This window comes from Arvicola amphibius, chromosome 17 (genome assembly GCF_903992535.2).
Source record: "Arvicola amphibius chromosome 17, mArvAmp1.2, whole genome shotgun sequence".
Lineage (NCBI taxonomy): Eukaryota > Metazoa > Chordata > Mammalia > Rodentia > Cricetidae > Arvicola > Arvicola amphibius.
In genome coordinates, this window is record NC_052063.2 from 27,674,635 (window position 1) to 27,701,322 (window position 26,688).

At 38.4% G+C, this 26,688-nt stretch overlaps 1 protein-coding gene across 1 annotated transcript in view; it reads right to left on the bottom strand.

Moving 5' to 3' along the window:
• Trhde (thyrotropin releasing hormone degrading enzyme) overlaps positions 1 to 26,688 on the bottom strand; it is a 377,936-nt gene that overhangs the window by 274,868 nt on the left and 76,380 nt on the right. The window contains 1 exon segment of the mRNA XM_038315022.1: positions 2,269 to 2,395. Within this exon segment, the coding sequence (XP_038170950.1) occupies positions 2,269 to 2,395 (127 nt within the window).

Genomic DNA, 26,688 nt, shown 5'->3' on the forward strand with positions numbered 1-26,688 from the left:
ATATTGATTGATTGGTTAATTAAATCAGGTCAGCCCAGCTGACCTCAAACTTGCCATGCTCCTGCTTCAACCTCTTTAGTGGTAGGATCACTGCCACAACTATTTGAATAATTGTCTCCAACTAATAAAACTGTACTTGTTACTAATTGGCGTACTGTCTGTCTTCACCTGGCAGAAGGAAATCTCTAGAAAAGAAAGGATTTTTCCCTATTTTGGTTACGAAACTTTTCCTCATATGAAAAAAAATGACTATGGCAGACTCTTAATAAATGCTCATAGAATGATGAAGGGAAGGAAAGAAGGGAAGAACGAGCCTTGGAAACAATTTTTGCTAAACCTGAAAGATCAAAGCCATCTCGGATTAAATCTAGAATAGATCTACAGGCATCATTAACAAAGGCTAAGCTATTGAATATAAAGTTTATTTAAAGTGTAATTCATAATATATGATGGAAGGTGAGAATTTATCAAAAATGATTCTGCAGTTAGGGATTTTTATGCACGGTATATTTAGAGAGCATACTTACAAATCCATTAGCATACACATCTACAGACATATGGAATAAGTAGACCTTTACAAGAAATTTCATAAAGCCCCCTGAGCTCTGGTAACTCCCCTAGATATATAAAGAGGAGTGTGCTGGGGGAAGTCAAATCGTGCAATTATATACACCATAAGGTAGCTTAACAAGTCATAGGAACAGTGAATGAAGCTTTTCTTCCTGCAGATGAAAGCCTGCATGGTTCAATTGTGAGTGAAACAGAGGAGCGGGAATGGATCCTGTTGCAAGCTGACAGTTACATGGAACACCCCCTGAAGTTATAAATTGAGTTCCTCTGCTAATTACTGGTCTGAAGGGGACAGGAAAAAAGATCCACATTTTACTTCTCTTGCTGAACATGCAACATAAACACTTGTGAATTTTACATTAGGGTCAAGCTGGGAAGTTTCCAGGTACCTGGTATAGATAACAGCAGCAGCACCCACGCAAATAAGGTCAGGCAGTCTTTTCTGCCTTGGGTGACTACCAGGGAGACTTCATGGAAACAGACTCTACAAATGAAGCAGATGTAACAAGGAAGGGGCACAGAGCCGATGTGAAATAAAATTTTGTCTATAAATGCTGAGTGAATATTTCCAAAAGACCTTACAGTTTTGGAATACAATTCATTAAAATGGAGTGTCATGCCCATAGATGACAATGTCAGCCATTCTATCTACTTTCTGAATGACTCATTATATGACCAATACAGCTACACAGCAGGCAGGTACTTTAATGAAATAGGCCCAGTTCTCCAGGGAGGTGAACCTGTGGTTCAAACTAACATTTTTGATCAAATAAACACTTCATTCTTCCCAACAAAAAAATGCATCTTATGTGACTTCTGACAAAAGGAAAATACACTTGGGAAGAAAACTGACAAGAGAGGGGTGAGTGGGGAACAAAGGACTGTTGTGATGTCACATTTAAAACAAAAGCTCTGTAAAGGGAAAGTAACTTCAACATTCCTAACGCATATATGCACCCTTTATAATCTCCTGGAATATTCGAGCTCACTTCCTGCCAAAAGCACAGCCTCATTCAAATTAGAATAATACATTAATGCAGTTATTCACAGGACCAACAATTACCGAACGCATTTGCTCTGTAAAAGGAATACGTACAAGAACATTCCATTATTATAACAATTTCCATTATTACCAAGTTTCTCTTCTGTCACTTCTTTATTAGCTTAACTGTGTACTACAAATACAGCCTTAAAAAATCATCTAAAGGAAAGTCAATTCATTAAGATCTGACATATAGCAATTTGGAGAGAGCGCGGCTATCTATATCAGGTCTGTGTGCAATATTGACTAGTTCGGAGAGTCATAAAGACTTGACTGTCTCGATACTAAGAAACACCCTCAGTTCCCTTATATGGAAGATGCTCAAATTGCATCTATCCGCATGGTCGTTGCAGTGATTAAGCTTGAATTTTGGCAAGCTCCCTGCCATAGGATGTATTTAACCAAACTGTAGCTAGTTAGGTTATTTTTTGAGATTCTGACTCACATAATGCCTTCCCTAATTCCCACAAGCACTTACTGGCAAGACTCCAGGACATTAATCATATTTTACCTCTTCAGAAGAAATTATTTTTGTGTTCCCCATTTCTAAAAATATACACGATTGAATTTTTATGCTGCTGGATGCTTCAACTAATGATGAAGAAGACATTCCATCTTCCATGTGTCCTTCCAATAAAATAACCAAGAAATCTTACCTAGTTTTGGCAAAGAATAGGGCACTTTAAAGTAGTCTTCATAAAATTCTATTAATCTCTTTGTAATGTGGAGAGCATAGTCCCCGGATCCTCTTCTGATAGCATCGGGTCTTGCATATAATCGGACCTAATTAAAAATATATATAAAAGTTACTTTAGCCTTTTGGTACTTGAGTTTTATTTTCTCTGCACATATGAATCTGCACAAATAACTTTCGATAGTAGAGAAATTAAAAAGGTTCTTGTTTACATATCCAAACACTCTGTGGAGAAAAAGCCAAATTTAAACAGATGAAGTAGCCAAGTTAAGCAAGTCACAATTTCCTCACTATCCAGGATGACACAGAGAAGATTTATTCACCTTGTGTCAAAATAAATATTCTAAGTTATCACTTACATGTGCTTGCCAGAGATATGAAGGCATGGTGGATTAGTATAATGGATCCCTTGCACAGCAAGAGGGAAAACTCATGGTCTGTTAAGACATGCTGCATCAAGCTTTGAAAGAATTACCAGGTTGGAAAAGTATGTGTTTGCGTGTGTGTGTGTGTGTGTGTGTGTGTGTGTGTGTGTGTGTGTGTGTACTTATATCTTACTTATGCTTCCTTTTTCTCATTTTTCGTTCTTTTGAAATCAACTGGTTATTCCAAATATACAGCATAAGAACAGAGAACTTTTCTTGTACAGAAGCAACCACCATTCTGAAAAGCTGTCTGCACCTGCTCCTAGATTCAAAACTAGCTGATGCAATTCATATTTTAAGACTATCTAGGCATTTATTATTGATTCTTAAAACAAGCATCATAAATTATCTAGTCCTTGGCCAAACAAAAAAAGAGTCCCAAAGTGAGAAACATAAAACTGAACAAAGCTAACAATCGCACAGAAAAGGTTCAAATGAGGTTAGTTTTCATAAAGCTACCCAGTATCTTTCCTTCCAAAGGCTAAATCTATTTTTCACAGATGTGGTCCCTAATCCTCACATCAATTCTGTGAATAAGAAGCATGCATTTCATTCGGAAGTAGAAAGGATGGCAGCAGGGGAGTTGAATTTTAGTCCTACTCTGCCACTAACCAAGCAGGGGGATACTGAACAAATCATTTACCCTCTTTGGGTCTTATTTAGAAAGTGATGGTGCCGGCCACCAGCTAGGTGCTGGAGTGCTTTTTAGTTCTAAAGCACATTACTCCCAATTCTATTTTACAAATAAGGGAGTCTGTGTCCTTTTTAAATCACTACAAAAAAAAAAGTGGTTTACTCAATATACCAAAGTGGATATTTGTTTTCAACATGAAAAAAAAAAAAAAAGCTGGATTCGGTTAAAGTGTAAAAATTGATTATACAATTAATTCTTTCTTATCCCTACCTAAAAGGGAACTGAGATGTATAGTTAGAAAGTATAGGGTTGATACAAAGAAAATACATTCCGGTTTCATGTTAGAAAGACGTGTTATTCAATAAGATATCTGCTAAATTCAATAACAACTGTTTACTCAAACTGTAATCTACTTCCTCCCTGACAGCAAAATCAAATGAAAAATTTAATTGATCAACATAAACAGTTTTGGCTGGAATGGTAAAACCAAAAGCTATCAGGACGGACCATCTACAAACAGCGGCAGTAGAACCTGCCACTCTGAGAGTCAACAATTATTACCAAGCATACAAATACGCAATTCCTTATATAAAGTTCTCAAAAAAGTCCTCAAAGAGGATGAGTAAGCATTTGATTTAGAAATAAAGCCCCTCCGCCCTAAATAGAATCAATGTCCTCATGACTTCACAGAAGTTATGGTTGCTTATACAAGATTAAACCAAGCAACATTCCAGTATGGAATGTGAAGGGGTTATGAGGAGGTATGGAAAGATGGGTTGTTAAATTGAGAAAACAAAAAGAGGACATGAAGTTGCAGGGATATAGAAATGGGGTTAGGTCATGGGGAATTTCAGGAAGGAGTCTGGGTGAATACAATCAAAATATGTTATAAGGAACTCTCAAAAACTACTAAGGCAACAATAAATTTGAAAGCTAAGTAAATAAATGCATACGAACTTTAAAGGCACGCATAGGCAGAGGTGCAAGGGAAGCAGGATAAGAAGATAAAAAGGAAGCAAGGAAAGAGATGGGCACTGCACACACCCAGTGAGAAAGAAGATGCAGCCTGTGCACTGGCCACGACCACCAGAGACCACTGGTAATCAAAACGCATGCAACAATTCAACTACAAATCTGTTTATTTGGTACTTTTTAAGTACCAGATCCAAGATCAAGCATTCTTCACTTCATACTTTGGAACACATGCCGTCTACCTTACCAGAGCCACAAAACGTAAGATAAAAAGCAATGCATGTGTAATGACCAGCCTCAAAGAACTTCTCAGTCATTTGGCCAAGTGAATGACAGCTAGTGATATGTGCTGTATGAACGATAAACTGCAAACAGCAGATGGACACCGAGGGAAGATGAGGTTTTCAGAAGGTCCCTGGTACCTAAGTGGTAAATTGATACTGAGTCTATACCAGCGCAAACGCAATGTAACATAACAAGGGTCACTGACTTAACATTTAGGCAGCACAGTTGATTTGGGTAGAAACACAATCGTGCCTGTCAATCACCTTTTCCAGTTACTCGAGCATGCTGTAGAGCCAAGCGAGGGAAACACAATTAAATCAATCTGGTTGTCAAGATTTGATGGCAATAATCCAACTTGAATGAGATGAAAAAACGGACACGTGCTTAACACAATGTCTTCATTTTCTAGTTCAGACATTTATTGCATGCCTGCTGTGTGTCAGACATTGTACCAGGGAATAGAAATAGAACAATAAAAGCCCTACTACAAAATGAACAAGACATTTATACTTACTGCTCTTAAGAGGTTCACAGTGTGTGGAAAACAAACAAATAAATCACCCACAAAAATACCACCCAAGAAACAGAGCCCTGCACATTCTGCCTTTCCATGCCACAGACACACAAAGCTAATTCCTCTGTGTCTTATCCCCTCATCTTTTGAAAGACATCATTCCCAATATCCCTTTTATTTCCATATCATCGACTTTTGCTTGCACAGTGCAAACAAAATACTCTGTACTCTTTCTTACGATATTTGTGGCTGTTATTTGTTTGGCTTTATTTTCTTTTTTCAGACAAGGACTCTATGTAGGAAAGGCTGGCTCTAGCACCTGGTCTTTCCTGCCCGAGTCTCCGAAGTGGTGGAATCAAATGTACACACCACCATGCCCAACTTCTTATGCTTGTTTTTGGGGTATGAATATTGGATAGATCTTCCAGATAGAATTCTCATAGAAAGGATGTGTGAAGCCGGGCGGCGGTGGCGCACGCCTTTAATCCCAGCACTCGGGAGGCAGAGGCAGGTGGATCTCTGTGAGTTCGAGGCCAGCCTGGTCTACAAGAGCTAGTTCCAGGACAGGCTCTAGAAACTACAGGGAAACCCTGTCTCGAAAAACCAAAAATAAATAAATAAATAAATAAATAAATAAATAAATAAATAAATAGAAAGGATGTGTGAATTAACATCCAAGTCATAACACTTTCAAGAACAAGGAGCACACACACTGCTTAAACAATAGGTTTAAGCAAGGCATTTGCTTTCTACATTCCTTGTTTCTTGTCTTCCTCACTCTCAGAGGGGAAAAACCAGTTTTGTCCATGTTTTTTTTCTAATCTAGAACTAATCTCAACAAGATCAGTAATAACACATGGTGACAAGTCAAACCTCCAACACAGTGCTCAACCCACCAGCAGAATTCACGTCTAGCTGATTATTTAATGTCAAACAGTTTCTTCCTATGGACCAGTAACTTCTCTGTGTTGAGGGGTTCCTTCTTTGAACCACAGAGATCTTTTCTTCTCCGTTTACACTCAGTCCTTTAATTATAACATCTTGCTGTGTGGTTTTAAGTATGACTTCCAAATCGATGACTTGCCAAATAACTTTGGACTTCCAGAATCGTCAACCAGCTGTCCATCTGATGTCTCCACTTGGAATCTCAGACTTCAGATTTTATAAGTAAACGCCTGCTGATCCAAGTCCACAGGTACTTCTCCCCAAACCTTCCTCATCTCAGCTAATCGCACTTCTACCCAGCTGCCTGTACCCAGCATATAGGGTCATCCTCGTTTTCCTCTCTCCCACACCCCCCAGCATGCCGTATTGCCTGACTTAAAAGGATACACAGAACCCAGCTGCTCTCGCCACTCCACTGCTACCACTCTGGTCCCAGTTATTTCTTTCTTATCATTCTCTACACAGTCATCAAAATCTCTCCGGTAATCAAATCATGTTATCCACCTGCCTTTCACCAACTTCCCATCTCATTCACGGTAATCGCAATGGTTCCATTTTTCCTTTGTTTTGCTTTGTTTTGTTTTTTTTAAGATCTAAAAACCCTACACACATTTGATTTTTTTTTTTAGCTCTCTGACTTTTATTTCTACTGCTTTGATGCTGCTCATACCAAACTCAGGCTTTTGAGTTCTCCCTTCTTATTGCCACAACACAACTCATCCCTTTACCATCTTCAGATAGCTACCCCAGTATTTTACTCTCCGAGAAACCCTGCTGCCCTAGGGCTGTCTACTCCTGAGATACTACCATTCAACAGAGCATGTATTTGGATTATCCATTTTACTTCTTCCTGCTTTCTTTCCATGAATATACCTTGAATGGGGCAAAGAATTTAGTCTACTATATCTAATCATGTGAAAGTGTTACGTTTTCAGATAAAAAAAATCTTGCATATGAAGTGTAAGGTGTTTAAGCTTTGATAAATGAGTGAACCAAAGATTTTAATTTTATAGGTAAATACAGATTCTAGGAAATAGGACCTATGTCTCAGAAGAGCAAATGTTTTAACTGAATCTTAAAAAATAAATCTGGGACATTAAAGAGATGAATAAAACAGTTAATAATATTTGGTATTCATGCAGAGGACCCAGGTTTGTTTCCCAGGATACAGGTGGAAACTTACAACCATCTATATCTCCGGTCCCAGAAATTCAGTACCTTCTTCTGCCCTTCTTAGGTATCAGGAACAGACATGGTACACATGCATCCATGAAGATAAACATTCATACACTCAAAGTAAAGAAAATAAATCTTTTATTTAAAAAAGAAAAAAAAACATTCAAACTAGATGCAGTGAGAGCTCTTACCCACTGAGCCATGTTAAGAATATGAACACAAGCTCAGGCAACCATGCTCTCCTGGGGCTGATACATCATTCCATAAGTGTGGCACTATTTGATCATCTTTGCCTCTATTTGATCTTCTATAGCAGGCAGGATAATTCCCCAGGTAACAGTGTTTGAGTCCTAATCCTTGCCTGCAAAACTGACTTTATAGGTGTGATTTATTAATACATGGGTTTGAGGAGGAGGAAAAAAAGCAAGATGTAGTCAGCTACAAAATGGGTTTGTGTGTAATATCCCAGACCAAGGTATTGTTTATTTTTCTGTTTACTTACTTATTTGTTGGGACAGCACCTGGTCACAATAGGTGTGTGGATTTGAGAGGATTTCTACTGAGAGTCTGTTCTCTCTTTCCACTGTACAGGTCCTGGGGACTGAGTTCAAGTCATCAGACTTAGGGGCAACCTCGTTAATCTACTGGGCCATCTTGTCAACCCACCAGACCAAAGCATCATAAGACAACAGTGATCTCAAAGAGACGTCTAAATACAGTTCTTTTATTATACCAGACAAGGAGATGCAAAGGAGAATGTTAAGCAAGGAAGTGAAAAATCTAGTTCTGAAAAAGATCACAAGGCAAATAAAGCGAGTTATCATTTAGCAGACTACTTAAGACTGCATGTAGAGAGGCAGATTTAAAAAGTGGAGAGATGTACAATGATAAATTGGACAAGAGAAATTGCAGGCCTTGTTACAGAAGTGCCTGTAAGCCATGATGCAAAATAAGAATGTAATACTGTGGATGCAGGCCAGTCATTTGAAGATCTGAGCCCTGGAATGCCATGAGCAGAATTAGATTTGAGAGGAACTGCATTGACATCAGCGAAGGCAATAGATTAGAAGAGAATGGAAGTGTAAGAAAATATGCTACAGTACTGTAAAGTCCAGGAGAAAAACGGTAGAAGTTAGAAGTGAAAAGGGGCAGCAGTAATCAAAGAAATGGACGGCTGCATTCAATTGATCCTAACGCTGTTGAACAAGTCCTTTAGTTACCAAGTAAAGCCACTTGTAGTCACTTTCTCACTTAAACGCAATTATTCACCTAATCTGTATTCTGGTTGCTCGCTCCAGGGCCCTGCAGAAACAAGTGAGATCCAGCTGAAGGATCAGGGGAAACAGCCAAAGCAGTTCATGAACTGAGTGATTCCTGTGTGGTTAATGAAGTGAATTTGGGGATGATTCCCTTTATACTAGGTAGAGAAGTTCATATTTGTTTGCCTCTTTAAAAGTGACTAGGTTCAACTTAACCATGACATGGAAACGAAATCTTCATGAAAACACAGTTATCATGTAAAAGTAATAAAATATAATTTGAGTACCCACGCACATTTGCATTTTCTGACATTTTCTGATAAGAGTCCTGCTCTGAAAATATAGATTGCTTTCCAGGCTTTATCTGTCCACTCTACAGCTCCTACCCACAACAAATTTGAGATCCCAAGGTAGGACATCATGCTAAGATTGACACAGGAGAGTTAGAGCATCAGGTTTATCACTGTCAACTTCTGCCAACTTGGGAGAGTCAGGGGGTCTCTGTTCAAAGTGCCTGGCTGAGGGAACAGTTTATCATAACCTGTTTATTATAGTATGCCTGAGAGATTGCTGTGTCATATTAATTTGCCTGAATTTGTCACATCCAGTCCTCATTTAATTTGTGAAAAATGAAAGAGTGATTTTTCTCTGTACAATCTTATTCCTTCACATTTTTCTTGTCCTTGGAAAATACATCCTAACTGTTCAGTAACGTTCCTCTATGATTTACTCTTGAACGCTGCTCTATTACTCTCTAAACTGTCTGTGAACTTAGTAGTGATTTACAAAAATTACTGGAGTTACCAGGACAAAGAAGAAAAATACACTGATTCCAGAAATTTATTCTGATAGCCCCGCCCTTGTGTTCATGTTCCGGAACTCTAAATAAAAGTGAAGCAATGGGCAAACATACATTTTGTCAAAATAAAACAATAATGCCCAGTGGACCCAGTGGCCTTCATATAGGTTTATGGACTATCAGTATTTAAAATGCTCATTCAGGCTCTTTATAATAATTTAAATATTTTAATCATCAGAAACAATAAAAAAACTATAGGCAAATCTCTTCAATCGCTTTCATGCATCATCATCTCATACATAAAACAAACATAAAAACCAGGAGTGGTAATGAAATATCAGCTATCCTGAAAACTAGATTGCTTAGAAAGCAGGTTGGGGAGGATGCTGCCATGACATGTGGATTTGGCAGGAAAGAATGTTATCTAGTTAAGAATGGCACTAGCAATGACAGATGACAATATGAGGGTGGATATTCTTTGGAGCAGACCCACATGGTTAGTTCTTCGGACACAGTCTTCAACCTGTGTCTCTGCTAGTTATGCAGTTTAGAATAAGCAATGGAGACTGTTTAAGGACATTATGGTATGGCAATTCAAATATTACTCAAATATTTGAATAATATTTAATAAGCACCCATTGACTGTCAGGCAACTCTTCAGGTAATGAGTGCTCAATATGAAAGTAAACATGACTAGGCCTCTCCTCTCAGGAAACTTGTGTCACAGTGGGGAGACATGACAATGAGGTCTGGTGGCGTCAGGTCACAATGGGCTTCTGACTGACACCGTCTCATCAGAGCAACCCTCTTCAAAGAACAGGTGATTGATTCAGTTAACCTCAGACTATGTAGCACAGAAGTGAAGATGGGCAATCAATTATTTAGACACTTACATAGAAAATTCTACATTTTATTATATTAGAGAGTTCCAAAGAAAGTAAATATATGCCCACAACAGAAATATACAGCAGAAAAATGTAAGAAAGCACACATAGTTGTCAGAAACACTCTGACATCTTCCACAAAATAAATTTAGACACTGTCTCCTGATAATTTACAAAACTTTCTCCTGACTTTTTTAAAATTTATCTTCACAAAGTTCACCTGTGGAATGAGTACAGTGTTAGCAATAAATTCCGACTTTGTAGGTAAAGAATTTGGAAGGGTTTTGTATTGCTGAGTTGTTTTAGAAGACAGTGAAACTAAATCTCTGTCTATGGATTGGTTTTTTTTAGCCTGTTTAATTATTTGTTGTATTAAAAAATTGAATCGTGGTCCTTGCTGTATAATTATGAAGATCCCTGTATCATTACATCAAACAGCCAAGAGAAGGAAATCCCATTCTCAATAGTAGTGCACCTGTTTAAGGACTAAATAGTATTTTCTCTGATTTGACATTTGTAATTTGGTATTTTAAGTTAAATAAAGCTTCTGTTCTGGCTCACCACATTTATTCTCAATACATATGTGTACCGCAAGAGTACACTGGGAATTTTGCAAGGCCTGGAAATTATTTCACAGCCTTAAAGCAGAGTGATAATAAAAACAAATTTACTTTCTTTCACTTAACTAAAGAAACAGTACCTTTCACTAGTAATTACAAAACAATGATATGTTGTTGCTAAATTCCTAGCCAATAAAGCTGAACGCATTCATGTATATGAATTCAGTTTCACACAGTGGTTCTTCCTATGAATCAGTAAAATAGAGCCAGCTCCAGGGAAATGTCAGTAATTGGGATCTAAGAATATATATATTATTATATGTATATATATAATATATATATTCTTAGATTTTTAGAAAGAGACACTACTATCAAAATCACAACTGCTTTAAACCTATTAATTGAGAGGGAAAATTAGAAAAAAACAAGAACCTCTCATTGAGTGTCTGTCATCCATGCCACAGAGTCATAGAGTACAAAATTAATCACAAAAACATCTTCGATGAATTTGAAGAGCAGCCGCATACTAAACTACACCACAGTCCACACGTAGCTTTAAAGAGAAACCAGGGTATTACGGCTGATGATATGGTTCTAGTAACTTGTCCCTACCTATATTTCTTAGTTTTCTCCTTTGTAGAATTTTATTAAAGATTTGGAAGAAAAGCACTTGCTGAGAATCCCGACACTGGCTTGTTACCCACCGTGGGTTTCCTTTTTAGGTCCAGTAGCTCTTAGACTGTAGGTGAATATAGGTGAATAGGCTATCTATGTTTAAAGCCTGTCACTTTGTCCTTCTGTCCGACGTTAATCTTTATAAGCCTCTGGCCGATGCTTTCACTCCTTTCTGTGTCTCCCACAATACTTTAACCCGGGTAAGGAGTGGAGGCATATTGCTGATTGACACGGTATGGCAAAAAGCTCCAAAGGTCCTTGTCCATCTTCGTGTTAAAACACAGCTATAACAAAGTCATTGCACCTCCCAACTACACTTTGCTTCAGGCAAGAAGATTAGCACTGTGGCAAGCTCCTCTCTGCTTGTAACTCGCTTTACATTTCTCTACTAAGGATGGTATCTTCCATTGACTGTGGAACTTATGTCCCTTATGGGTATTTCAAGGAAAGAGCGGTGTTTTCCTTTTAATAGTTATACGTCTCTTGGCATGCACTTCTAAATACATGTGGTAGACTGAAAACAACCCCCAGAGCTAGCAACATCCTATGGAACTTGCGAGCAATACCTTAGACAGGAAAGGCCTTACAGATGTGATTAATTTACGAATCCATAAAATAAATTATGATCTAGGTTACCCATGCAGGTTCTAAGAAGGAATCAAAGGATGCTGAGCAGATAACAGGTAACATGCAACAAAGTAGAAAAGAAATGTAAAGATTCAAAGACAGACAAAAGAGACATGAACATTGTGTGCCAGGAATGCTGCTGGGAAGACAAGAGATGAGATCACCCTCCAAGCCTCCAAAGAAACAAGCCCTTTGGATTACTTTGGGATCACTAACCTACAGAAGAGGGAGAGGATCCATTGGTGTTACATTAGAGCCACTGAATTTGGGGCAATTTATGACAGCTGCAATAGGATACTAATCTATTATAATGTTTTCTCTTCCTGGCAGTTAATACGCCACCAGGTATTGAATTTTCTGCATCTTATGGGAGTACACTTTATGTTTATATGCTTCTGTCCCATAGACATAATTCTTCACAGTTCTCAATCTTCTAGCTTTGACACACCTGCATTATTCAGCTCTGTGGCTTCCAAGCATATTGTTCCACAAAACTGGTACACACACGAGCAAAGAGATAAGTGAAGAGAGGAGAATGTTATCTACACGGCTTTTCCCCCAGACGTGTTGTTTCACCGTATGTGTCCCAGAACTGCATGGGATATTTGCTGAAACTCAGAGCCCTACTAAGCATATGCATACCAGTTCTGGCTCTGAAAGACATGTGTGTGTGTGTGTGTGTGTGTGTGTGTGCATGCATGTATGTATGAATATATACAAACATATGCATATATATAATATAATAAAAAATAAAGTATTAAAGACACAGACATATGTTTATGTGTAGTACTACTATTTCTTACATTTTGATATGTATTATATGTATTTTGATATGTATTAAATATCATGTGATAAATATCATTGTAATAAAAGCCTGAGACACTAGAAAAATATCTGATTAATACAGTCATTTCTTAAATCTCTTCCAACGTCAGCCTGCAATGAAGATACATTCAACTAGACTATTTTTATTTTTAGCTTTCAGCACTGGTCTTTCCTTCCCCTAAGCAGTAAACAAACACCAACAAGAGTCAGATCCAATGTTTGGGAATCAGAAAAAGTCATTTGCTCCTGTCACATTCCATAGATAGCACAGAAGTGTTTAATCCCTTCCTGAGACAGGGTATTTCTGTAGTATACTGAATTGGATGTTTTGCTTTTGTTTTGTTTTTAAAGCACAGAGAGAGAAGATTTAGGAAATTTCTTTATTAAGCTCAAAGTTCTATAACCTTCTCAAACTTCTTGAGTAGGAACAACAGCCAAATATATCTATTCGTGAATGTAAGACTTGGTGCTTGGTTGAATTCAGTTTCTCTTTAGTCCAGTCCACCTGTCCGTTCATCTCCAATCCCAGTCTCCCGGTGGTGCCTCTTAGGCATGCTGTCTTCTCCTCTAGCTCTGTGCATCTAGTGAGAACTTTGCGCGCTGTCTACTCCACCATCTCTTCTGCATCTTCTTGAGATGCTGGCCTCCTCATTCCTCTCACAATCCTAACTTCAGAAATATTTCACTAGCGTATTAAAAAAATACTTACAGAAATATTACTCTGTGTCAGGCTTTCCTCTAGGTGCTGTGGATACAGACAGGATGAACCAAATAGAATTTCTATCATGAAGAGTTTGTGTTCTAATGGGGGAAAAAATGGGTAACACAGAAAGAAAATGCAAGCAACCTGAAACAGTGGTAAGTTTCTCTCGACAGAAATCCAAATTCAGGGAGTGGATTCGAAATGTCAAAAAACTAGAGCAAGCTACATGAAGGAAGTGATTTTTTGGGAGAACATGAAGTAAACATGAACCATGTGGACACAGCTCTCCGAGGGCAATGAATTCCAGGGATAGTCACATATCAAAGTCGTGAAAAACTTCCATCACTTCTATTCCCATGATTCTCCATTCTTCTCTCTTAAAAAAATAAAGCATTAAAGACTTTCAAATATATAGATTCCAAACACATAGAAAACTAGGAGATATATGCAACATGATCATTATGACGCAAGTAGTTCTTTCAAATGCTATCTTCCACATTTGTTTCAGGTTTTCTAGGGAATGTGGAATGCATCACAAATCGTGGAGGTGGCATTTCTCGCTTGCCTGATTCTTACCTCCTGAGCCCTGAAGCAAGTCCTGACCTTAGAGCATTGATTGGCATGATTGATTTACGTATTTCCATTCATGGTATATCTGTTCTTCATTATTGATTAGTATTTTATTCACTATAATAGACAACAGCTTGTCCAACCTACAAACCACTACCCTGTGACAATTCTTCTTCCCCTGCCAAATTTTGAGTTTAGAAATTTTCTTTTTTTATTCTTTCTCTCTTTTTTTGCATTTTTATATTTTTATTGAAAATAGATTCTTGTCTCATAAAATATATCCTGGTTAAAGTTTCTGCTATGTCTACTACTGCCAGTTCCTTCCCACTCCCCCTCTCCTCCAGATCTTTTCTCTCTCTCTGTCTCTCATTAGAAAATAACAGGTTTCCAAGAGTTAACAACCAAAAGTGACAAAATAAAATGTAAGAGAAAGCAAACACTGTCATATCAAAGTTGGACACAGCAATCCATTAGGACGAAAAGAGTCCCAAGAGCAGACACAAGTGTCAGAAACCCACTCATTCTCAGTCAAGAGTCACATAAAAAATACCAGCCTAAAAGCTGCAATATATTCATAGAGGGACTGGTGCAGATCTATGTAGGCCCTGGGCTCGCTGCTTCAGCCTCTATGAGCGCAAATGTTCTTTCTTGATTAGATGATTCAGAAGTCCTTATTCTCCTGGGGTCCTCCATCCACTCTGTCTCTTACACTATCCAGTTGATTCCCTGAGCTCTGGGGGAGGGATATTATGGAGACCTCCCATTTAGACTCTCGCTCCATGAAATGTCTAGCTGTTGCAGGAAGTACTTATTGCCATTAAAAGATGACATTTAATACACTTCTTAGAAGTTGTTTATTAAAAACCCATGGGAGGAAAAAACCTTAGAATATGTCATAATATAACAAAATAAATATTGGATAATAATTGATTTTCAAAGGGGCTCTACATAGAAGACTCTAGAGTTTCTGAATATTTTCCTGTTGCCAACATAGAAATAGATAAGACAGGAATATGTAAACTTCTTGGCACAGTCTACTTAAAAAGAATACAGTTATTGGATTATATTTTAATTACATGCAGGAAAGGAGAAATTATCTCTATTTTGGAAGAAAATCAATACATGAAAACAGAAGGCAATCCACCACTGATAATTTGGTGTATCCAATGAATAGGAGGGAGGATGGGCTGTAACAGCCAGAGAGGTCAAGGATGCCCCCCAATAACATGGCCCACAGAATCAACAAAGCAGGGCTCACAGGTGCTCACAGACTGCAGCAACAATCACAGAGCATGCATGGCTCTGAGCTAGATCCTCTGCATATATCTTATGGCTGTGTATCTTGGTATTCTTATGGGACTCCTAACAATGGGAGTGGGGGTGTCTTTGACTCTTTTGCCTGCTCTTGAGACCCTTTTCCTCCTAGTGGGTTTCCTCACCCAGCCTTAATATAAGGGAATATGCCTAGTCTTATGTAACTTGTTACTTCGTGTTTGGTTTCCATGAATCAATGACCACCACTTCTTTCACTCAGGGCTCATCCCCAACATGACTGTGATATGAGGGGTTGTTTGACCCTTTTCATTAGCAGAGACCATGGCCAAGTGAAAAATAAGGCGTCCCTAGCTGCAACTACAGGTCAAAATACACAGGTTCTTTTCCAACAAATTCTAAAGCTAATAAGCAGATTCATTCAACCTGTCAACTATGTTATAGTTAGAAAACTACTGAATTCTGAAGTAATAATAGTGAGCCAAATTTTATAACAACTTTAATGATTATGACTTAGCAATGTTAACAAATGAAATTACACAGAGGTAAAACTACTCAAAAGAACAGATTTATGGGCAATATCTTTATAAAGGTCAAATACATACATAAATAAATATATGCGCCGGGCGGTGGTGGCGCACGCCTTTAATCCCAGCACTCAGGAGGCAGAGGCAGGCGGATCTCTGTGAGTTCGAGGCCAGCCTGGTCTACAAGAGCTAGTTCCAGGACAGGCTTTAAAAAAGCTACAGAGAAACCCTGTCTCGAAAAACCAAAAAAAGAAAAAAAAAGAAAAAAAATAAATACATGCGTGTGTGCGCGTGTGTGTGTGTGTGTGTGTGTGTGTGTGTGTGTGTACTGACCTAGTACAAAAAGTCAGAGAAAGCATCCTGAGCAAGTGTCTATAGGAAAAGAATGAGTTCAAATACCAAGCAAATGAAACAAGAGAACAGTGTGTTCCGGACTCAGAACTGCAAGTAAATCCACACGTATGGGGATAGTGAAGAATAAAAAGGAAGCAAGATAAAACCCCGGAGAAAGACTGGTGTGCAGATGTGCCTGGCTATTTAGCTGCCTTCGGAGTTTGTTCTTTACATGCAATGGAAAGCTATTGATGGGCTTAAGAAGGAAAGGCCCATTTTGGAGAATGAATTGGAAAGGCAGCAAGAATGGAAACAAATTATAAAGATGCCACAATAGTTCAGTCTGGAGATGCCCAACACTAGCTTGGACCGAGGTGGTACAGACAAGGATCGAGAGAGGTGCAGCCTGTAGAGATACTAAAGAGGCAAAATCAATAGGACCGAACAGGAGAAGAGAAATGCCACAATAGCCTCTTTATAATTTCTCGATGAAGCTTTCTAGGTATTGTACCACTTTCTATATAATGACTGCCGGGTGGTCATATCCCTGCAGGTTTAAAAGGAGCTTCTCTCTTTGCATCTGTTTGGACACTTGGGCTCAATTTTTTATACACCTATAAAGGAAATAACTTTAGGACAACTTACAATAAAGGATGCCAGTAGTTGTAGATATTCCACAATCAACACTTTGGAAAGAGCAGAACTAATTTTTGAAGACGGACGTGGGATCCTCGTTAGCCCTGTAGGACATGGGTTATTTCTATTGTTCACCTCATTTGCTTTTTTCGGCACATCTGATTATCACACACAGGATGCCTGCTTCCTGGGTGGGGTCTCATCCTACTCTGTGGATTTGCTATGTTTTGTGAGGCATTTTATCTGTACAACTTGTAGACATTTAGAGAAAAATACTACCTTCTTCCTCTGGATCTTCCACTAGCTGTCCATAGATGCAGCATGTTTAAAGGATTTGTGGTGCTACCCCCTTCAAATTTACAGTCAACCATGCACAAATGAATAACCCCTTCAGAAGAGATGGTTGGATTCTTTTTTAAAAAAATTACTTGACCACAAGACCCTGACTTTCAGAACAATGTTATCTCTATGTCATTTTATTGAGGGGTGGCATTACAGGTTTGAACTTGGGACTTCGCACAAGGAAAGTAATACTCAACCACTGAGGTGCAGCCACAACGCATCTTCATGGGGTTTTTACAAAGAACATTTATTGCCTCTTAATTTAAAACCACCAGGAAAGTTGTAATTGTTGCCATGTTTATTGCTCAGTGACACTAACAGATTTGTTTATTGTTATTCATTCATGGATTATAAAAAAATATCCCCACTTGGATTCTTTAGGGTACAGTCACACTCACATTTGTTTGCCATCAAATGTCATTTCATGAAGGCAATCCCCTGTAGAGGAGTTCGGCGCTTGGAAGACTATAGCCTCATGGAGCAGGAGGCATCCCAAACACCCTCTGGAATCCTGGGACTGTGCATGAGTACAATCGGGCACTGGTTAAAAGTGTTGAATCTGATCTCATTTACCATTTACCCACAGATATGTCTTCACACTTGTCATATAACCTACGACAGCCTCAGTTTCCTATGAGACAAACTGAAATGTAGCACATTCTATGACATACATCGAGCCACGCGGTGCGTACAGGGTTAGCAACACAGACATGCAGAAGCTATGGCCACAATCACTGCTGTCACAACCATACACAAAGGGAGGGCTACGCTAAGCAGGGAAGGTTATACCAGTTGTCTTCCAGCTCTTGATATATCGCAATAGTCAAGACTGAATCAATCTTGGATTGATTTACACTAAAATTAAACAATTGAATTTCAGCAAGCATAAGAAGATAGGGAGGAATAAAGTGTTGTCTGCCAGGGGACTGGGTCAAATGGGAGAAGTTAGAATTCAAAAGGAAAGGGTAGATGGGATGTGTAAATAAGTAGACCAAATTATTCATTCCTCCAGTGAAGAACAAGAATGATCCCACAGACCTGATTCCAGTTTCTCTGCTCTTTTTAAGAGTTATGTGAAAATGGGCTTGTTCTGGATCCTAACTAGTAGCCCATTTCACAGATGAGAAAATTAAGCTTGAAGTTAGTCTCAAATAACAGACAGATATTTTGGAAGTTATCTGGTAAAATTTAATCAGATTTTCTCACTCCAAAGTCCATGCTCATTTACTGTACCAAGGTTTGCCCAAGCTTGACCTTCTGGCCATTGCTAGCATTAATTGATGCTAGACATAGCAGTATCTGCCTCTCAGAACAATGGGAGCATATTTTTCTATAAGTCAAAAAGAGGCAACAGGACTAAAAAGCTTGCCAATTACCTTTTAAGGAAATGTTCTTGTTAAAAGCAAATCAGAAAAAAAAATTGAGACATGTTTGCATTCCCCATTCCCAGGCATTAAAGTCACTCCAACCACAGCTGGTGATATTCCTTTCTAAGTCAGCCACACAATACTTCAAAATTTTAGAAGTGTAAAGAACACATATTTATCTAAGATTGGCAATATGAAAAAGTCAGTCAGATTAAAACAAAACTATGCATTTCCATTATATTCCAGAATACTTCTACAAGAAAATAAAATTTTGATGTAGTTAGTGTTTTTAGAAATGTAAAGATATTCATAAGAGAAAATGGTAGCTAAGCTCCATCTTAATATGTGAGAAGTTATAACTGTGGTATAAAATCCATAGCAGAAATGAAACGGGATTACATCACAGGCAATTGCTAATATTAATGGACCAGAGGGGAGTATGTTCCCTGAAGCTAGAAACATGTCAGAGGGGAAAGACATACATTTCAGCTTGAGAAAGAAAAATCCATTAACCATGAAATAGGGAAACAAAAAAAATCAAACTTTCCATATACCATATCTTACTGGGAAAAAATCTATTAGTAAAAAAGACTTCTAAATAAAATGTTTCTCTTTCTCTCTCTCTTTCTTTCTCTCTCTGTCTCTCTCTCTCTCCTCTCTCTTATATATGTATGTATGTATATATGTATGTATTTGTGGGTGTATGTGTATGAGTACGTCATACATATAATGTATAAACTTAAAGTCAAGAAAAATTCCAGATAATTCACATAGCTGCTATTTTGGCTGAATGTAGCCACCAAAGCACAGACACAGTTTCTCCACGAGCAAATTCCAAAAGAATGCCGGTGCACTGGCGTATATAAAAATCCATCCTAGTCTTGGGTTTAAGGCAGCATCATATCAACTACTCCAAATTCGGTAGGAATCATCCCAAGTTTTTTTTTCATTACGAAATTAATCCTAGCAACAGTTAACTTGATATCCCAGTCCCTGTAGCAGGTAAAAAATAGAGCAGATAAGAAGGATTTGACATGCCTTGCCATATTTAAATCACGTGAAGGCTTATACAGACTACTAGAATAATCTTTCTTTAAAATTTCATAAGCACATACATAGATACACACACATACACACATTGTGGGGTGGAAAAGAGGACAGCCCTATGGCCTGAGTCAAGTAGAAAGCACTCAAATACAAAGGACTCTGAGAAGAGAAAGATCAAGGCCACTGTCAGGGAACAAAGCAATTAGCTCACTGGTGGTTCAGGTTGACACAAAGAGATGGGGTGTGGACTCCACCCCACCCCCTGAAAGCTAAACCAGCACAATGAGATTTTTCTGCTGCCTTAGCAGGATTAATGAAACACATCCCAAGATGACTGACATGCACCTGTAATTGTATTTTACAACTGCTGATAGAGTAAATTTGTCTCCACAATAAAGTTCATTAGATAATACATCAGTTGAATAACTGAACTTAGCCATTGTGTATATCAAAACACGAAGAACACAATGCACATATACAGTCTGAACTTGTCAAGTCAAATCCCTTTTCAAAACTGAGCGTCTATAGGAGTGTAGGTTTCGCCTACACTGGAAGTACCTGCGGACACTTTTCTAGGGGCACTCCAAAGGTTCTGTGCTTGCTGTTGTTCATGCTTCCTGCCTCTGGATGCTGGCTGCATCGGGTGACCTACTTCTTCTCATGGACTGAACGTCGCTAAAGTGGGAAGTCAGTTCTCAATCTGATACCTTAGAGTTTACTTTCTATCCTGCATTCTATATGCTTCTTGCTTGCTCATTCTCATGAATCCAGCTGTCCTATTGGAAACTAGTCTATGGAGACAAAGAATGGAGAGTCACTAATGCAAGCAGCTAATGCTCTCAGCGCTATGCTCTTGAGGAAATGAATCCCTATCAACAGCTGCAGGAGTCTTCTGAACATCACCCACCTCCCAGAGGAGTGTGAGATGACTTCATTCATTATCAATGCCTTAATAGCAGCTCCATAAGCAACTCCTAGGCCCAGCTAATCAGTATTCAGAAAGCTGACCCATGTGTATTAAAGTGCCAGATAGTAAGTGTTGTTTAGGCCCACTAAATTTTGAAGTAAGTTACAATAATAACAATACACAATAAAAAATAGCCTCCTAGTTAAGGATCCCATCCTTGAATAAAATATATTATTATTTAAAAAAGAAAATCCTTATCTTTATCCCAATTCTAATTATGTAATTGCATAGCCTCCTATCTCGGCTCTTTAACTTCTAGCTTTTCCTCTTCTAAGACTATTTGTCATAGGAATAGGTCTGCTAAAAAGTTATATGATCAAGTCCTAATCCCCAGCCATTATTGGAAATAAAGATATTACAGGGGTAATTCTTTAAAACGAAATCCTCCTGAAAATGGATGGACCCTTTTCAGAATAACTGATATCCCTGTTAAAACATTCTTGTGGCACTGGGTTGTGTGTAAGGAGAATATCTATTGAGACTGTAGTTATAACAGCATATACCAAAATACCACTAAAAGACAGGCAGGTATCTGGATCAGATCCTTCCCTGGCATCTTCGCAGTGTATACGGTCTTCCCAACATCTGGGTCTAGGACTCCTAACCTTCAAAACTGCTAGACAATCAGATCCTGCTGTTTAAAACGTGGATGATAGTATTTTGTTACAGCAGCTGTGCAAACCAATACATCATCTACTACTGGCTGTAGGAGTTCTATTCAAAGTAGGAATCTCTCTTGTCAGTGTAGCCATTTACCTACATATTAATTCAACAAACGAAAATCCCTTACATATCAGGCTTTAAGCTTAGCACTAGGCACTCAGCGGAAAACAAGAAACACAAAGGAAGGCCACAGCACACCAGCGCGAAGTGTGACTTCCTGCTGGAGTTAAGAGGGCCGTCTCTAAGTAGACAAATTATAAAATGGCGCCCCCTTGTGGGAGATGAATGGACAAAAGAGATACTCCTCTGACAGGAACAATTGGGTACAACCAACTTGCATGAGCCGGTAAACCCCATGGTTCTGGCTAAGCAAAGTTGATGAAAACAAATCTTCTTCTGCCTGTATTTCCACCACAGATGTTTAGGGGAGAAGACAACATACAAAGCTATTAATGATCTGAGAAAGGTCCCCATGGATCCCTCAAAACTTAGTTTCTTCCTCAGCACCCATTAACGTTTTGTTGAAAATGCCGAAAATCTGAGAACCCTTTGTTCAAAGACAAGGGCAGTGATTGGCTCGAGCAGACATCACAGAAAATCTTGATGGCCACCAAATCCCCAATCGTGACAAGGAAGAATGACAGACTTTCCCAGAGTGTACAGGAAGACCCCCTTTGCTGCGTCAAGCTGACAATCAAAGCTAACCGGGACAATTAGTCATATTGATCCTCTCATCTAACAAATGTTTGAAAAGATGCACTGTGATTGGGCCTCAGACCAGAAACCCTCTCCTGACCTTGCACCTTGTAGTACTTCTCTAGCTTGTTCTCCAGCTGCACCCAAACCCCAGGAGTAAAAAACAGTGACTGCAAAAGAAATATACCCCTGCAGGTCAAACTATTTTTCCCACCCTCTTAGACACTGCTCTCGACACCCAGGAGCCTGAGTGTTATGAAAAACTGGCCAAAACAGAGGGATCACTACTACTTGCAGAAGTCCATCATTCGTATTCCAGGAACTTTGCAAGCTGGAGGTTAAACGTGGTCTTTATTAAAATTCAATTACATAAACTAAGTTACATTCAAACAGCAGTAATCACTGCAGAAGTATTGCCCTGCAATTTGTGTGCTTGCCATCCACGCTTATTACATCTGTATCACCTAAACACTTCTGCCCAACTCATACCCAGTGGTGTTGTGTTAGTAACCTTCTATCAGCCACTGTGAAATAATCTTTACTCGTAGCCAATTTTATACGTTGAAGCTTTATTCATTAACTTCTGACTATCCAGAAAGGAGAGCACTTAAATTTTGAAATACATTCTGTCTGTAGTCATTGCATGTACTAAAAAATATGAGAATAAATTCAATTAATATTCAGAAACCATTATATAGTTTGGCAAAGAAGATGCTCACACCATCAGCAAACACGTGAAGGTCTGTTCAGTTTCCCTTAGTCAGAAATATAAAGGAAAATGTTTGTCTCTGCGTATGGAGACACTGCACGCAGAGACCGAGTACTAATCAAAGATTATGAGGAGGCCCCAAGTCCACTCATAGGGCCAATAGGGGCCTCTTCTTTGATCCTTTCCTAAGGGTGAACCATGCTACCCAGAACAGATACTGTTATGGGATAGAATATGGCCATAAATATTACTACCCACAAAGTGTGCCACATGATGCCTGGGCAAGCCAAAATAGGAAGATAAAGTGTGTGGGCAGCGAACTAGCTCTCAGGGATGAGAAGCTAGGAATGCCCTGCTCTTGTTTCCCACATGGTCGTGCAAGCATGAGGGCCGCTTCAGACTCCATGCCTCTCTCGGCTTGCCTCGCCTCTCGGCTCTCTCCTTTTCACACTGATGGCACTAGACCCCATTGAATTTCCCCCACTCTCCACACCGCATTGTTCCCAGCATGCCTTGCTCTTGTCTCCCACGTTCCTGACATCCCATTTGGCTTCCATCCCCCTGACCCTAGAACCCAATCTGGAACCTGGCACCCAGCGACGTGTGGCAGTTTTAGTTCATTTGCAAGCAAACAAATTTTATGGATTTCAGAATTGGTCCACTAACAACAACATGACCTTAGACAAGAAATTTAAGCTCTCCGGCATTTTTTATCATTTGGTACTAAATAAGGATGAATGTGTCATCATTGTTGCAGAAATGAGTATTACATGTGATCATTATAGTAGCTTCCTCTCTTAAGCACTCACTTGAAGGACACTGTGCTTGCTCATGCAGAGTATCTCATTTAATCTGCTCACACACTAGCTCTTGAGCATAGTCACTAACACTAAGCCCATTCCAGGAATGATGAAGCCGAGGCTCTAAAAATGCACATCTATACAATCCAGCATGAGAACAAGAATAATTCTTCCTCTGCCCTGACCAGAATAATATATGTTTCTCTGTGTGTATCTTGAAAATAAATTCTAATAGGGTAACTGTTGAAATATTAGTTAATAGGTAAATAAACAGCTTACTACTAGCTTGTCTCTGGGTTTGTTAATAATTAGTGACCCCCCCAAAAAAAGTAATTATAAAACAAGAAATAAATAGATGGATGTTAACATGATTGTTCTGTAAAGCTTATTTTCACAGACTAGAATAATGGTCACAAGGTAAGTCTTTTTCCACACCCTGCTCCTCTTTCTCGTTCTCCCTCCACCTCCTGTCACTAAGGACTAAACTAGGATCTCATGAATCCTGGGCACTCTTGCTCTGAGTTCCTATGCCCACAACAAAAATTGAGGTTTCACAATCAATGGACTAAAAGATGATCAATTTTCAACCCATTTTTCATATTTTTATATCTCTCAGTGCCTTTTTATATTTATATGCCATCATTTCTTGTCCTATAAAACACATAGAATATCCATGGAGAAAAGTGCACATTATTATTACAAACAGAAAATATCTCTGGAGAATCAAACTTGTCTTAGAGGAGCAGATCGTAAGGTTAATGATTACACCTGACCCAGGATTTTTTTTTTATGCCGACCACTGTGGACCTTACTAGGAAACATGAAAGTTTATTGACATGTAACTTTTTAACTCAATATTTGTAAGAAGTGCTTTCTCTGGTTTCTTCTTACTCAACTTGACATCCCCAATATAATCTATAAAGCATAACAATTAAGAGCACAGACTTTGATATTTAACTGCCTGGATCGGAATCCTAATTCCACAGATTAGTAACTTTGGGCAAGTTGCGTAACATCTTTGTTTCCTTTGTCTTGCTTTGATATGGGGTATTGGAACATCCTACCCCCAGGTTGTTAGAGTTATTATATTCATAACACTCGGAACAGTGCCTGGGCCATAGTAACACGATATATTGGCTCTGATTATTGGCATTGTCATGGAAATTCATTAATATTACAAAGCCTAGTCTTAAAATGGCTAAGGTCCAAAAACTGAAAGAAACAAAAACTCTATCTGAGAATCACGTATATAAATTTATATTTCCTATAGTATAAAGAAGGCAGAAAATAATGACTGCTCTCCAGTTCCTATATGCAAACTTCACCTTTTTTTAATATTAAGAAAGATAATAGGAATAATTATTCCTTGGAGATGCTAGTTGACTCTGGTATGTAAATAAATAAATTCTTCTCTGCTGGCTTACTATTTATGCATTCATTGTTTGCCCAATTAGTCTGTGATTTTTTAAAGAAGTAATTCATTCAAGTTTGCATCTCAGTTACTGAGGTTAACTACATTTTCATTTTATTTTCCTTCAGAAACAGAGTATATTCAGAGATACTATTTGAAAATGAATATATACAGAGAGTCTCCTTCCTCTTGAGAACATATTTTGTACTTCAAGAGTTCAAGACATTGAAAGTAATGTGCATCTGAAAAGGAATGACTAGTTAAGAGTGGAAACAAATCTTTTGATATGGCAGCTCTAGCTAGTTTTCACACACTACACATTTCTGGTATCTGTTCATCTAACAAAAGGCTGGTAGCCATAGTTTTCTTTAAATTATTATGCAGTGATAAAATAAGTGAATAGAATCAAAATAAAACAATAATGTATATTAACAATGAGGGAAGAGAGATGTTCATATAAGCAATTCATTTTCTATATGAGCTATGAGTTGAGTTCAAATTGCCCCACAGAAATCTGAGAGGCTTTAAGGTCTTTTTTTGTCCTTATATTTGCATTTTTAGCACAGATTTTGAATTGTATTTCTACCCTATATAGCACCCACTTTCTGTTGCTTTGTAACATGTTGCTTTTGTAGAATTTTTTTCAAAACCATTCTTCACATATCTTATTCATCTAAATACATTCCCATAGCTTACCAGTCTAAGATTTTAACAAGTATTGCTTGTCATTCATTTTAAATTTAACTTTTTAAAAATTATTTTGTTTCTGAGATAACCTAATTACATTATTTCTTCCTGTTCTTTCCTCTCTCCAAACCTTCCCATTACTCCTCTTTAATCATTCAAATCCATGGTCTCTTTTTTACTAATTATTTTGATTATTACACACATAAACGTGTGTGTGTGTGTGTGTGTGTGTGTGTGTGTGTGTGTTGTTTGTATATATAATTACACGTTGGTCAATCTATCCCAGGAGGCCTCGGGCCTACAATCACAAAGAACTACAATCAACTAAGGCATATTGAGAGCAAGAGAAATAGTCTCCCCCAGAGAAGAGCACACCAATTGGTTACCCAATACCAAATGGTCACCTCTGAAAATGTACATACAAGTAATTTTTTATGTTTGTGTTTGCAGACACATGCATGTGGATGCCTGTGGAAATCAGAAACGTATATAAGAACCCACATGGAGTAGTGGACAGCTCTGAACTGCCTGATGTTGGTGCCAGGAACTGAATACCTGTCTTCTGTGAGAGCAGCAAGTGCCCTTGGAAACGGAACTGTCTCTCTAGTGCCCCCATTCAGTTTTTTGAATCCATTGATGGTAGAGTTCTTGCCCATCATGTCTGACGCTCTGGATTTGATCCTCAACACTACATAAAAATGAACATGGTGGTACACAACTATAGTCCCAGCCCTTGGCTGGTGAAAAGAGGAGCATCAGAAGCTGAGGGTCAACCTCAGCTACATAGTGAGGGTCAACCTCAGCTACATAGTGAGGGTCAACCTCAGCTACATAGTGAGTCTGAGACCAGCCTGAGCTACACACAAGATGCTGTATCAAATAAGTGAAGATTTAAACCTTTAGACGTGTCTTTATATACATCAGTCTAGTTATTTATTGGATATTATTTGTCCATAAATTACAAGTTGTTAAACCTGTTGACTCTATTTCCTAAATATCTTTCAAATACTGCCCTTTGCTTCTACCCTTAGCGCTGCTATATAATTTAATTGTATAATACATATAATTTCAA